This window comes from Halichoeres trimaculatus, unplaced genomic scaffold (genome assembly GCF_033239565.1).
Source record: "Halichoeres trimaculatus isolate MK-OKI-2021-1 unplaced genomic scaffold, fHalTri1.1 fHalTri1_scaffold_17, whole genome shotgun sequence".
NCBI classification, from domain to species: Eukaryota; Metazoa; Chordata; class Actinopteri; order Labriformes; family Labridae; genus Halichoeres; species Halichoeres trimaculatus.
The window spans coordinates 11,111,710-11,125,496 of NW_027437195.1; the positions used below are offsets into that span (position 1 = coordinate 11,111,710).

Below are 13,787 nucleotides of genomic sequence, written 5' to 3' on the forward strand. Positions count from 1 at the left end.
AAAAAAAATAAAAAAGCACTCAGAGAGCACAGACCTCCACCAAGCATATCACCAACACTTTAGTCCTACTTTAATGTTATACTCCCTTTCAGCAGACTGTCTGCTACAATTTGGTGTTAGTTGCAGGTTTGTGTGATAATTTGTTTCCTGACAGTGTTGAAAATTAAGATGACCCAGTACATCTTTCATATTCCAGATCTCAGTATCCAGAATATTGTCAGGATCTGAATCATACTATTACATCTGTCAGAAATTATGGTGACCTTGTCTTGTATTCTTTTGCAATCTGACCATTTATGGTGGAGTTGTATTCTCATAGGGTGAAAATGGCCCTACCTCACAATGACAAAGAATCCTTAAAAAAAATCCTGGATCCAGACGGTGATCCAGATCACCTCCAAAATTGTATCAGTTCCTCCTTATACCATTTGAACATTTCCTGAAAATTTCATGACGATCAGTTTGTTACTCTTTGAGTTACGTTGTTCACAGACAAACAAACAGACAAACTCTCCCAGAAACATAACCTCTTTGGCAGAGGCAAAAATCAGAAGAGAAGAGTTCAGAGGCAGTCAGGGGTACATGAAAAAGGAGCATTTGGACCCGGAGCCAGATGATCATAGGGTGGGTGAGGACCCAATTGTGACCCAAGAAAAAGGGCCAAAGCCTGAAAAAAGGCCAACAAGGCAGCTGATGTATCCCAAATGTGAATGACTAGGGATGAAACCAAACTTGGGCATGAGTACCCTCAAGTGACCCAAAAGTATTTTTTGTAATCATCATGATTATATTATCATTTTTACATTATTATATGTTTATCAATTCTTCCTTTTTTCCCTTTTCTTTTTTTTTTCTTTCTCTTTCTTTCTTTCCTTTTTTCCTTTCTTTTACCAGACAAATAAATCTTAAAGCTGGTGCCCTCATCATGCATGAAAAGTCACCAAAATTGGCACACGCATCAGCCCTGGCAACATAAGTATGATTCCATGGCCTTCGTGACAATACATGCTCCATAGCACCCCCTATTGACTTAAAACTACACCTCCACCAGCTACTTTCACCTACAGGCATGAAGGTTTTTGTACATAACTACCATACCAAGACCTACAAAAGTCTCTTTTACCGACATGGTGAAATCTGAACAGGAAGTTTGTAAATTTAAGTTCTCCATCCGTATGAAACTTGAAATAATATTGATGTAATGCAACATAATGCCAAAGCTTTCTGGGACATGTTTAGTCTTAATTTCCTCTTCCTCTGATAGAATAAAATCAGCTCTGAGATTACATTTATTCAGTACAGCTTCCAGAAGCACACAGTTTCACGATGAAGTAAAGGACCTCTCCAGTTTCCCCTGGACTCGAAACCATAAACTCTGAGCCCTGGGGAAGCTCCAGTCTGGCAGTGTCATGCTAATGGGTGATCCCTAGAGGCTCATATGTACCATTTTAAACTTTAGTCTGTAACAAGTTTACTTAATGTCAAAGCAACTAAAACAAAATTTATTCTCCTCAGCCTTCTGTTAGCATGCTGGCACGCTAATATTAAGTCCGCAGCAACAAGGCCACAGACTTTTTATACTGATGTAAATCATTAAAGAAGGGACAGGGTTGATTTTAGATTGACACAAGTTGCAACAAATGTGGAAATAAACCGTCTTTGTCGATCACTGTGACGTTTGGGACTGGGAGACTAGAGTGACGTAAATACGTACACCCTGGAAAAGGGTTTGCTAGGTATAATAAATGCCTAGACACAGGTGTTTCATCTTAGTTGTCAAAAGTGCAGCTGAAACTTTAGCTAGATTTAGCTAAATAAAGCTTTCCTGCATATATGATGAAAAATATTAGAGCTCACAGGAGCAAACTTAAAGTTGGGGGATAATCATGAGAAATAACAAGCCAGGAGAACAGCGGGAGAAAGAGTTAAAAAATGGGAGACTCCCTCCATCTTCAGGAGTGTTGGCAGCCTGTCAGCACTCCTGATTGGTAAAAGTAATGAATTTATGTATGACACAGATTCATCTCTCAACATTTTTTAATGGTCTGGTGTGTAAGACAAAACAAAACAAAAGAAAATTAAAAATCGCAAATTATGTAACCTCTAACACTTTTTTTTAAATGGGGGGGGGGGGGGGGGGGGGGTATGGCTGGGTTTCAGTCAAAATATTTACAAAAAAATCTATCTTTGGCTTTAATTCCGGTGTTATCTAGCTATATGTGCATCATCCTGAACCATCAGTATAATATGATTTAATTTTAACACATTCCTAAGTACATGTTGGCAGTACCAGGCTGCAGGCAAGACGCAACTGGGCTAAAGAAAGCATAGTGAAGGACCATTTGTCCCAGGTAGGATCCCCTTAACCTCCCTATAGGATCTGGGCTTAGCCCCCAATGTTATCAGTCCCAAGAAATGCCCCAGTAATATATATATCTATATGTGTGTGTGTGTGTGTGTGTGTGTGTATTTATACACGCACACACACGCACACACACACACACGCACACACACACACACACACACACACACACACACACACACACACACACACACACACACACACACACACACACACACACAAACAGGGTCTCTTTCCAGAGCCTTGCTGAAGCACAAAAAGAAACACAATTTGTCATAGCAACTGAATTTTTAATATTTGTAAGATATAAAAATCTTTATCTTTATCATACAATAACATCTTACCATAAATTTAGTCAAAGGAGGGAGTTTTGCCACCAAACAAGAATTATATCACTTCGATCCCTTTTGAGGTAAGACAGCTGGTTCATTGATTCTTTAGCCACACAGGTCTTCCCTTCGACATGTCGACATGTGTACAGACTGTTTTCACAAACTGTTATCCATGAAGGACATTCTGCCTCACCTTAAGGTCCCTGCACGAGCTGAAAACAGGGCCTATGAAGCCAGTCAATGGAAATTCAGACATGAATAAAAGGGTTAACTGAAGACTGAAGGCATATCTCTAGGGTAGGACAGAATCCTTGGGGGGTTCGAAGGCTGTTTTGGAGTGCTTAAATGCAGAAGTAAAACAGCCATTCTGCTCTTTTGTGTTTTATAGCAGAAGGAGAGACCTGTGGGGCACTGAGTTCACAGATTGTGATGTGCTCAGCATATCTTTTACTACGTTTAATCACCACTTTCTTTGGACAAAAAGAAAAAAAACAGTCAACAACAAAAGCAGCCAACACAGGAAACAGCATTCAATATGCATTATCAAAGAAACACAGTGGAAAAACAAGAAAACAAAGCAAATATAGATTTTTTTAACATGCCACATTGTTCCTTTGGGCAAGTTTTCTTTCACAGAAAGCCACCTATGTTACTAGTTTTTTGTAGTAATGAAAATAAGAGACATTTCAAATGGTTGCCAGCAAGTTGACCAAGCATAGAAGAGGGAGAGAAACAAGGAAGCCACATGACATCATCACGTCACCTGACCATGCACATGACCCTGCAGAGTCCCGCAAGACACCGCACACGCTCGGCAAGTCATGCAACTAACACACACCACACATACACTCTCTCTGTAAAACAAATACAAGCATTGATTGACATTAACAAAACATCAGCATTGACATTTCCCAGAATACACTTATTCTGGCTGTACCAAGCCAAAAGAGGCATTTGTGGCAGAAATGTTTCATATTCATATTAATTATGCTCTTCCGAAAACATTTAACAGCAGTTGAACAGTACTCTGGTTACGTGCTGTCGGCACAGTTTGATTTGGCAGCACAACCGGTAATATAAAGCTCATCAACTTTACAAAAAGAGGACAAAGTACAACAAAACAGGCAGACAGACAGGCGTGCAGCAAGTTGAATGACAACCGATTACAGCAGTGATGAGGAGAGAAAACTGTCGTCGTCACAACCCAAAACATGGCTGCACTGACTCTGAGGCAGGTCATGCACAAACCCACTCACACACACACACACACACACATGATCACACACACAACACTTACACATCTGCCAAAACCTGCATTGTTTTCATTCTGCCCTAAGTGCCCCCATCTATTTTCACAATTTTTTTGCTAGTCCAAAGACTGGCCAAGAGCAGCCCAAACGAGGGGAAGATACAGTAGCAAAAGCAGGACTAGTGATGTCACAAGATGGGGGCAGGACCACAGTCAGTGTTCCTTGGCTGGTAGAGGCGGGTGGACTCGGTGTCCTCAATTCAAGCTGACTGGGTGGTTGGAGCCAGGAGGTGCGGTTTTGGTCAGTCTCCAGTGAGCTGATTGGCTGTTCTTTTTAAGAGTCTCTACAGGGAGGTGGAGGGAAGCTTCTTGACCCGCCTCTGGGCCAGGAAGGAGCTCTCGATGGGCTTGAGTTCTGGGGTAGGCTGGGAGTTTTTCAGGGCAGAGTAGGTGGCTGCCATCGCACCCTGTGGATAATTGACAGTATGGTGAGTTCAACTGGAAGCAAAGCCATGGTTTGTGCTTTTTTCACTACTTTATTCATGCTTTGAGAAAATCCAGAATCATACACCTTTAGTGTATTGTGTCTTATTGTAAGAATTAATGTTAAGAGCTCAGAAGTCTATTTAATTACTGCAAATTAGAAATAAATCACCTCATACAATCAACTGGACTGCAAAATTCACCCAATTAAAAAGAAAATACAAACCTGATCAGGACCTTGTACTAAGCTCTGGATTGTTCCAGAAGCCCTATGAAGTTTTATAATCTCAGGTTGTGTCCGAAATCATTCACTCATTCACTACTCACAATTAGATGTAGGGGGCTATAAAGTACACTCAATAAGCTAAATTAAAAGAACATCTCAGACACTACTCAGTCATTCGCCAGCCAGTAGCCACGTATACATGGACCCAAATATTCCGCTTGCATTTGTTTTATTTGTTCAAATGGAAAGAATTTAACCTTTATATACACCTCATTCTGAAAGAAAAGTGCCAATCCAAATGGACATTTAATCGGTTTCCCCGGGGATGGTATATTCTTTTCCCCCAAACCGATTGAGGTTTCATGTATCCACTCAAGCGGAAAGTTGTCAGGGTGCGTTCTTTCAGCGCATGTTCAGATATGACGTAAGACGCACTAGAGACGTTCCTCAATTTTAAAAATGGCGGCGAGCCGTCAGCACTGGACTGCTGCGGAAAGTTTGTTTTTGATCCAAACTTTGAAAGAAATAAACATAATTTCAAGACAGGATGGGCGAAAAACTTGCAATATGGAGTTATTCCAACAAGTGAAAGAAAAACTTTGATAAATCTCGTGATGTTTACGTTTTTCTGCGCATGCCCCATTGATTATTCTGTTTGATTACAGCGGTACATGTAGACCAGAGATTGGAATATTCCTTTGTATGTATACTATTGTTTTTGGAAAAGTCATTCAGAAAGATTCCACTCGGAAAGACGAAAAACTCCTCATGTAACCGTGGCTAATGACAGTGACTATTATTCTTGAGTCGCTCACGGACGGCTGGGAATTTACAGTTACAATTTTTTTCATACACTGCAAAACGGTATTTATTTCAGTGATAAGCGTATTTTCCGCAAGAGCCAAATATAACAAAACATTCATTACATGTTGTTTTTTATTTAAATAAATAAATCGTTTTTTTTCTGTTTGAATCACAATGCATGATGGTATATATTGCTCATATAGTGAGCATCGCTAATACACTACTTATCAAAATGCATTGTGGGGTACATTGAATGGACTATACAGTGAATGACCATGCTCACTTAGATTTCAGACAGCACTACAAAATGGCGTATTCACTATATAGTGCTTAGGGAGTGATTTCGGACACAGCCTCAGTAATTCAGAGTTGTTTAGGATGACTGTTACCTTAACAAGTTTGGGGTCATGATGTGGGAGCTGGCTGTTGGGTAGTTTGTCTCTCTGGATGATCCAGGGATGTTTGAGGACCTGCTTGGCCGTCAGTCTTTGAAGAGGATCCACATGAAGCATCTTGGACACAAGATCCTAAAGGAGCATAAAGTGAGTGTGACACTAACAGAGAGAGAAAATCTTGGTCTATCTCAGTTAAATGTTTGTTTCTACCTTGGCAGCATCAGACACAGTGTCCCAGTTTCCTCCAGTCAGACCAAAGTGACCGTTCCCTATCCTGTTCAGGATCTCATTAGGCGTGTCCTCTGGACCGTTAGCAAATGGAGTAAAACTGATGGAAGAAATATGAAAAGATAACTGTGAGGAAAAGAGGCGGTTAAACTCAGCATAAAAAAGGATCAAGCGTTTGTATTTACCCAGCCAGCATGGTGTACAGCAGGACTCCCAGACTCCAGATGTCACAGCCTTCATCATAGCCCTGACGCTTCAACACCTGGAAAACACAAAATGGAAACACACTTCACTGTAATGCTCCAATTCAGTTCACTCAGCAGTTTCAAATCTGGGTCAGAGTTATCCTTACAGCTTCTTTAAGACCTTCTGCTTACCTCAGGGGCAACAAAGTTAGCAGTGTAGCACGGGGTCATCAGCAGACCGTTGTTGGCTCGCAGTTGTTTAGCGAAGCCAAAGTCACAGATCCTGATGGACTCTGGATTCCCTGACTCATCAACATAGAGGATGTTACTTGGTTTCAGGTCTCTGTGCACCACCTGGAAGATGAAGGCGGAGAAATTTTGAGATGTATATAAAGATCCACAGACAGGCAGGATTAAGGTTTGTGCTGGGTTGTGAGTATAAACAGTATCCTCACCCCCTGTGAGTGCAGGTACTCCACCGTCTTGGTGATGGTGTGAAGCACAGCGCTAGCCTCTCTCTCTGAGAAGAACTTCTGTTTGAGGATCCGATCCAACAGCTCTCCTCCGCGCATCAGCTCCGTCACCAGGAACACCTGCTTACCGTTGTCGTACACCTGGCGCAGAAAGGCAAACACACACACACATTTGCATCACCATCTGTTCACTTAACAGTAAAATAAAAGCAGAGTTTGGGAATTTACTCACATCCTTCAGGGTGATGATGTTTGGGTGTTGTCCATATCGAAGCAGGATCTCAATCTCCTCAGACGGGTCTGTGCTGGTCTTGTCAATCATCTGCCAGTCACAAAAACAAAAGCTAGATGTGGGGCTCAAATATTTCAAGGCATCTACCTCCTTAAACCCACATTATGTGCGTGAGGTTCCAAATGCATTTGTGGTGTGAAGCTGTTTTACGATATTCAGATCATACCTTGACAGCGTATTCTGTGTTGGTGGCTTTGTGGATACATCGTTTACAGACAGAGAAGGAGCCCATGCCAATGTCCTCCTTCAGTACATAACCATCGCTGAAGAGCAGGTTCTTCCCGTGTAATTGCTGAAGAACGGGAAAGGAAAGCATGAGTAAAGATTTGGGGGAAAAAAAATCAACAACCTAGTTTCTGAGACCAAAACACTTTGATGTAACATATTTTTACGCTAATGTAACCAACTTCATGTTGTTAAAACTTGGGTTAATGTAAATGACCAGACCTTTTTAGGCTTAGAATTGTGTTTCAAATAAAGCAAAAAAGACTGAATCATCTTATTTATCTGACCTGGACCACTGGGTGAGGCGGGGGCTGGACCGGCTCTGCTAAACCTTCCTCATCCAACAGAGTCGATGCAATAAAGCTGAAACCTCTGAACAGCTGGTGAGCTCCAGCACTGGGGGGAACACCAGGGGAGTCTTGGAAATAAAAGAATCACTCCATTAATAAAAAAGGAGAACTATTCCCCCAAAGTAATGTCAGACATGGCAATGATGACACTTTTTTTTTGCTATAATAAAAAGTTATTGCATTTTCCTGATGCTGTAATTACAAATGGGCCTGCTTTAGACAAAACATCCTGCATTGATTTGTTTTTGAGCTGGGAAATGAAAATAAACTGAAACAGACACTGATTGATGTAACAGAACAGAAATGGGTAAAATTAATCTGAATCCAGACCTTTGGGAGTGCGGGAGGTGAACTCAGAGTCAAAGTAAAAGGTGTCGTCAGGACGAGCCACTGCCGGTCTGAACGGCGGCTTTATTTCCCTTCTGAAAAGTTTCTGAAAGGGATGAGAGGAAATCTTAATATGTGGCACAACAGGACAAGATTCTGACAGTAAGAAAATCTCTGAATGATGGACACTTACATTCCAGTCTATGGTGGAGAAGAAACCATGGCGTTTGATCTCCTCTGCACCATCAGCTCCAGATCCTGTCAAAAATATAAAAAGAGAAGGGGTTTGATCTCAGGTTACAGTTAACTTTACTCAAGACACATGCAGCCTTACAGCCTTCACAATGGAACAAACAGAAAACAATATCTAAAAAATAAATTACAAAATGTTCCATTTAAAATATTTAAAAATAATACAAAATAAAATAAAACAAAATTAACAAAAAAAAGAATAAAAGCTAAATAAGGGGAAAATAAATATCAAAAGTAGGTAAAAAATGTGGCAAAAACCATTTGAAAATATTTAAATGGCAATAAAAGTGTTGCACGCTGAATGTCTGTAACTTTGTTGCCGTTGATCTTGGCCAGGACATCCTTATCAAAGATGATTATTAATTCCACTGATGCTTTTCAAGTTTAATAAAATTGATAAATGATAATAATGAAAGAATTATAAGTCAGACCCAGCTGCCAATCACAGCCAGAGCTCCATTTTTATACACCCCCCAGCTTGTTCACTTACATTTTCTGTAGCATGTACAAACAAAACCAAAGTTTATCCAGTCTCACCAAAACAACATTTGGAATATGCAATGGCTAATAAGACAAAGCTAAAGTTTTTACACCTTGCATAAACTCAAGAACTCTTACAGCTGACATCTCTGAATGATGTCTGTGAAATCATGATGTAAAAATGTGCTTTATAAACATCAACAGTTCAAAAACACAGTAAAATTGGTGCAGGAGAGGCAAAAACTGGCGCAGAAAATGTGTTCAAAATGCTGGATAAGAAATATTTATGACTTGAAATGTTTGTGGGTGAAAAAAGTCTTTAAAAATTCATGAAAAGCAATAATTTTAAAATCCAGATCCTGCTTCTGCCATAGAAAAAAAAAATCTGATGAATTTCCCTCATATAGCCCCCTAATGGAGGTAGCAGAGTTTGCTGATGTACACAGCACACAACACTGCAGACAACTGACCACTTATCATCTGAAATAAAGAGACAACTAAGGGACAGGTGAGGTTTTTTGTCATAATCTATAATGATGGAAAAAATATGTTTGACACAACTTAGTGACTGATTTTCACAGAAATCTCTGTCAGAAAGTTAACAAATAGAGCATTCAGATGTTACTTTCACACTTGATTAATGTCAGTAAAAGCTACAGGCCCTTTGTCATTCTGACAAAACCAAATGTGCCCCTCTTTAAAAAAACGTTTTGACACCCCTGATCTAAATCTTATAAATTGGAATTAAAGATTATTCAGCCATTTGTAAAAGTGATGGTCCTGAGTTGTGACTAACCGAGTCTGTTGGAGGGGTTTCTCTTGAACAGGGCCCTGAGCAGGGACTGGGCCTCTGCACTCAGGAACTGAGGCATTCCCAGACGTGCCCTGCAGAAGAAGAGACACAGTTCAAACTATTTAATCAGATCTTAAAGAAAGTCGTTATATCAAACAACAGTATGCGATGAACCATTCTAGGTTGAATTGTTTTAAAATCTAAAGACTCACTTAAGAATCAGGTTCATCGTTTCTTTGCGGTCCTTTCCTTGAAACGGCAGCGACCCGGTCAACATCTCAAACTGGAAGCAGATAAGACAACTGTGATGCTTACCTGTATGCACTAACTAAATTTACATGATTTCAATTTACATGATCAAAATGCATTTTGTGCCCTGCTTACCATTAGTACTCCAAATGACCACCAGTCGGCGCTGTGGGTGTGCCCCTGTCTGTTCACCACTTCTGGTGCCATGTACTCCACGGTACCACAGAAAGAGTACGCTTTCTTCTCATGATCGATGGCCTCTTTACACAAACCAAAATCTGGAGGACACACCACAGGGCAGAACATTACCACCCAGCGGTGACTTTTGTCTGATGTTTATTCATGACACAAGCATCTAACATCACCCATTTACAGCACTAAAGGCTCAAAGCAGTTTCAGGGAAGATATTAATCTTAAAGAAGTAAATAACTTTTTAAATTTGCTGTGAGTTTAATCTGTGTCGGCATTTACAGCCGTTATGCTTCATCAGAGTGAGTGGTAGTATTGCTTTTCTGTAATCTCATAGAGTCACCTTTGAGTCAGGACCCAGGGGGGAATAAAATGTGATGATTACAGAGATTGACAAAAAGATTAAGTGTAATAATTAACTGTGAGGAACATGTGCAGACGTGTATGCAGATATCTGGAGTCAGGGAGATAAGGCTGCTTCCCCACGCTGAGAAATGAAGGTCAACGATGTAGAACAGAGGAAGTGTGTGTGTGTGTGTGTGTGTGTGTGTGTGTGTGTGTGTGTGTGTGTGTGTGTGTGTGTGTGTGTGTGTGTGTGTGTGTGTGTGTGTGTGTGTGTATGGGGCCCAGAGGAGTTAAAGGAGAAAGAAGAAGCAGTGGACTTACCTGTGAGTTTGATATGACCCTCTTCATCCAGGAGAATGCTAAAAAAAAATTACCACACATCAGAGCATGAATGTTTCCGAAGGTATGAACATTTCAATCAAGCAGACCTCACAGAGGTCTGTACACAGCCTTTACTTCCTTTTATCTTTAGCTTTGCCCAGCTGAAGCCTGGCTAATTTCTGCCATTAGAACAATAACATTCAAGATTTCAAAGTTCCTCTGTCGTCTTTTTGATCACTATGCAGCTATGCTCTGTGAGGTGAGTTTGTTTGCCAGGAGCATAGAGAAACTCGCTGGAGTGCATTTTAAAAAAGTAGCACATTCATGTAGCAGTAAAAGCAGCAATGCCCTAATTAAAATGAAAAGAATAGAGACCTCTGGCTGAAATAAAAAGGTGCATGACAAGGCCCAGCAAATGTTTAATGAAGCTTGTCTGCATTCATACTGTTTGTTCTGCTTCAGGGAAAAATAAAAACAGAGCAAAGGGAGGATAAAAGGTGTGAATAAAAAAAGCCCACTGAGTACTTCATAAGTGCAATATACCAGAATAACTCTTGAGTGACGAAAGGTTTATTAAATTTGATGAACTGAATTAACAGAACATCAATCTTGTCGAGGTTGCTGCAGTGTTCTTTAGATTTCTTTGAATAAAAGCCTCTTCAGGGGCGCTGCCATAGGGACGACTGCATATAAGAGCTGGTATAACTTCACAGTTGCATGTTTGGGTTAAAAAAAAATAGAAACTGCTCAAACTTTGAGGAATTTTTGACTTAAAGCTTCTGTGAAGAACTCTAGGTTTGGTGTGATTTTTGGCGCCCCTTGTGGACAAAGCAGCTTCTTTGCTTATTCTAACTGTTCCCTTTTATCAAAAACCAAGTGCATCATTTATTGAGAATCTTTGTTTCAAATCGCTTTGTTTAACACCTACCCTACAGAAGTAATTACAAGAGTAAAAAAAAAAGACTTAGAAATATCATTCACGTTATTAATAAACCTGTTTGCTTTGCTTGGTCAGACAAGTTATTATTCATTTCAGTCTGTTTCGTAACCAACTAAAATCTCCCCACAGGAGCTTTAAAGAAAAGCTGAGTACTGCCGATTTACAGCATACCCACATGCTAGATTAACTGTTTATCAACAATGTGTTTGCTATAAAAGCTTTGTGTGATCAGACTGATTATTTTGCTCTTACTTTTCAGGTTTCAGGTCCCTGTAAATTATGCCCAGACTGTGGAGGTGATCTAGTCCCAGTGCCAGCTCTGCAAGATAAAACTTCACATCCTCCTCTGTGAACATCACCTGACAGAAGCAAGACAGAATGAGAAACGTTGCATAGTTTTTGGTCACATGATAAAAACAAAACACCAACAAAAATGGGTATCCTGAATGACCAGTACCTCTTTGGAGAGTCTTGTGAAGAGATCTCCTCCTCTAAGAAAGTCCAAGATCAGGTACAGCTTCCCTTCGGTCTGGAATGCTGCAAAGGACAACAAATGATCCTGATTCAACTTTAAGACTTTCAGGAATAACACTCATAAAATAAATGGTGGGCTCACTAATCACCTGGCTGGGATTTGCCCCCCATAACATTAAATAACTCTGAAGAGTGGCCCCAGGGACAAACACATAACACCTCAGAAAGAAATCTTTTGTATTGACGCTACAAAACTAAAACCTAAGCAACTGTTTATATATATATTTTTTTTTTTATAGAAAAGATTTGCATGGCAAGTTAAGAAAAATGTCTTATTTCAAAATATCGAAAGACAAAAATGACGCATAAAAATCACTAAAAAAGAATCTTTACAAAAAACTGAGTGAATATGGCTCATAAAAAGCCATCTTCACTACAAATGAGACAAACACTTGCTTAAGATTCAGTTTTTTTGCAGTGTGTAATGTAAATAAAATCATTACTTCTTGTTGACAATGTGGCAAAAACATGATTTTCAGAATACAACATGGAAGACATTTTATATCTCTCACAGGATCAGAAGAGCACTTTACATTGGTTTTGTGGTTAATGGTCAACCAGTCAATAACACAGCAAAAAGATTAGTGACAACAGGAAACGGCGTGGGATGTGAAAACATACAAGAAGCTGAGTTTGAGAGATGTTGACCAAGATGAAGAAAACAGAGACAAAGTAAATACAAACCACAACACAGTGTGGACAGTTGAAGACAGTTGGTTAAAGAGGGAGGAAAATGCAAACAGAAAAGTCACAGAGGAGAGATCTTCCTGAAAGTGCTGCTTTTACTTTATGACCTGAATGCAACAGAAATATTAAAATCTTTGTAAATCAGTACTTAGAGTCAACTTATTTGTGGCTTTAGCTGTTCAGGTTAAGTGTGTAATACTGACATGTGAACTAGAATCCAGATGTTTGGAGAGAGAAGCTTAGGTCAAAGCCTCCTAATATACATATAAATATATATATATATATATATATATATATATATATATATATATATATATATATATATATATATATATATATATATATATATATATATATATATATACAGTACTTAATTTTTTTAAACCACCACCCACTTTGAGGCGTTTACCTCTGCTGCACTAAATGAACAGGATATTTCTGATTGTCAAAATATTTGATCAAAAGGGTATCACTGATGGTAAAACAGAGTGTTACTGTTTTTATCTATGAATGTTTGAATTTATTGTTTTAAAAGAAACAAAAAAAATATTATTCTTTGGCTACCACATTACAGCTATTTACCGTCATTCATGAACAGAGAAAAAAATGTGTTTTAGTAGCCGTTAGTTATTCTCCATTAATTTCTGACTTTTCTGAGAAATCCAGTGAGCTTGCTCAAATTTCAAAATAAAAATCTGACTTCAGTTGGAAATTTCTCACTTCTGTTCAAAACGTTGAAGCAAAAGGAACTCTGAGAAAGAAAATGTTTGAGTTAAAGCCCTTTATGATGCTGGATGGTTTCCTCATTTGGGAAATAAGAGTGAAATTCATCAGGTGTGCTCACCATAGTGCAGTTTGACAACAAACGGGTGGTTGACGTCTGCCAGGATGTCTCTCTCCATCTTGGTTCTCACTCGGTCTCTCACTGTAACCAGCAACAACAATAATGTTAGTTATCAATTGGCTCAAATAAGCATCTCATTCAGAGAAAACTAAGTTATACAGCATAATATGTTCTATCTTTTGCAGACTAATTTCTGCTCTGGCTGAATGGTCAGCACAGTA

General features: G+C 39.4%; 1 protein-coding gene across 2 annotated transcripts in view; it reads right to left on the reverse strand.

Moving 5' to 3' along the window:
• Window positions 1–2,647: 2,647 nt before the first annotated feature.
• Window positions 2,648–13,787, reverse strand: part of rps6ka1 (ribosomal protein S6 kinase a, polypeptide 1) — a 59,787-nt gene continuing 48,647 nt past the window's right edge. Inside the window, exons 5-22 of one of the 2 annotated variants that reach the window (XM_074691415.1) lie at window positions 13,567–13,647; window positions 11,959–12,038; window positions 11,754–11,860; window positions 10,562–10,599; window positions 9,841–9,983; window positions 9,669–9,739; window positions 9,460–9,548; window positions 8,125–8,189; window positions 7,935–8,037; window positions 7,542–7,672; window positions 7,196–7,321; window positions 6,970–7,059; window positions 6,720–6,878; window positions 6,457–6,618; window positions 6,265–6,341; window positions 6,062–6,179; window positions 5,846–5,983; window positions 2,648–4,410 (exon numbers count right to left, since the gene is read on the reverse strand). In XM_074691415.1, coding sequence (XP_074547516.1) covers window positions 4,288–4,410; window positions 5,846–5,983; window positions 6,062–6,179; window positions 6,265–6,341; window positions 6,457–6,618; window positions 6,720–6,878; window positions 6,970–7,059; window positions 7,196–7,321; window positions 7,542–7,672; window positions 7,935–8,037; window positions 8,125–8,189; window positions 9,460–9,548; window positions 9,669–9,739; window positions 9,841–9,983; window positions 10,562–10,599; window positions 11,754–11,860; window positions 11,959–12,038; window positions 13,567–13,647 — 1,901 coding nt within the window. In that variant the 3' untranslated portion in view covers window positions 2,648–4,287. The remainder of the gene's footprint in view (window positions 4,411–5,845; window positions 5,984–6,061; window positions 6,180–6,264; window positions 6,342–6,456; window positions 6,619–6,719; window positions 6,879–6,969; window positions 7,060–7,195; window positions 7,322–7,541; window positions 7,673–7,934; window positions 8,038–8,124; window positions 8,190–9,459; window positions 9,549–9,668; window positions 9,740–9,840; window positions 9,984–10,561; window positions 10,600–11,753; window positions 11,861–11,958; window positions 12,039–13,566; window positions 13,648–13,787) is intronic. The other variant, XM_074691414.1, reaches the window with a different exon arrangement.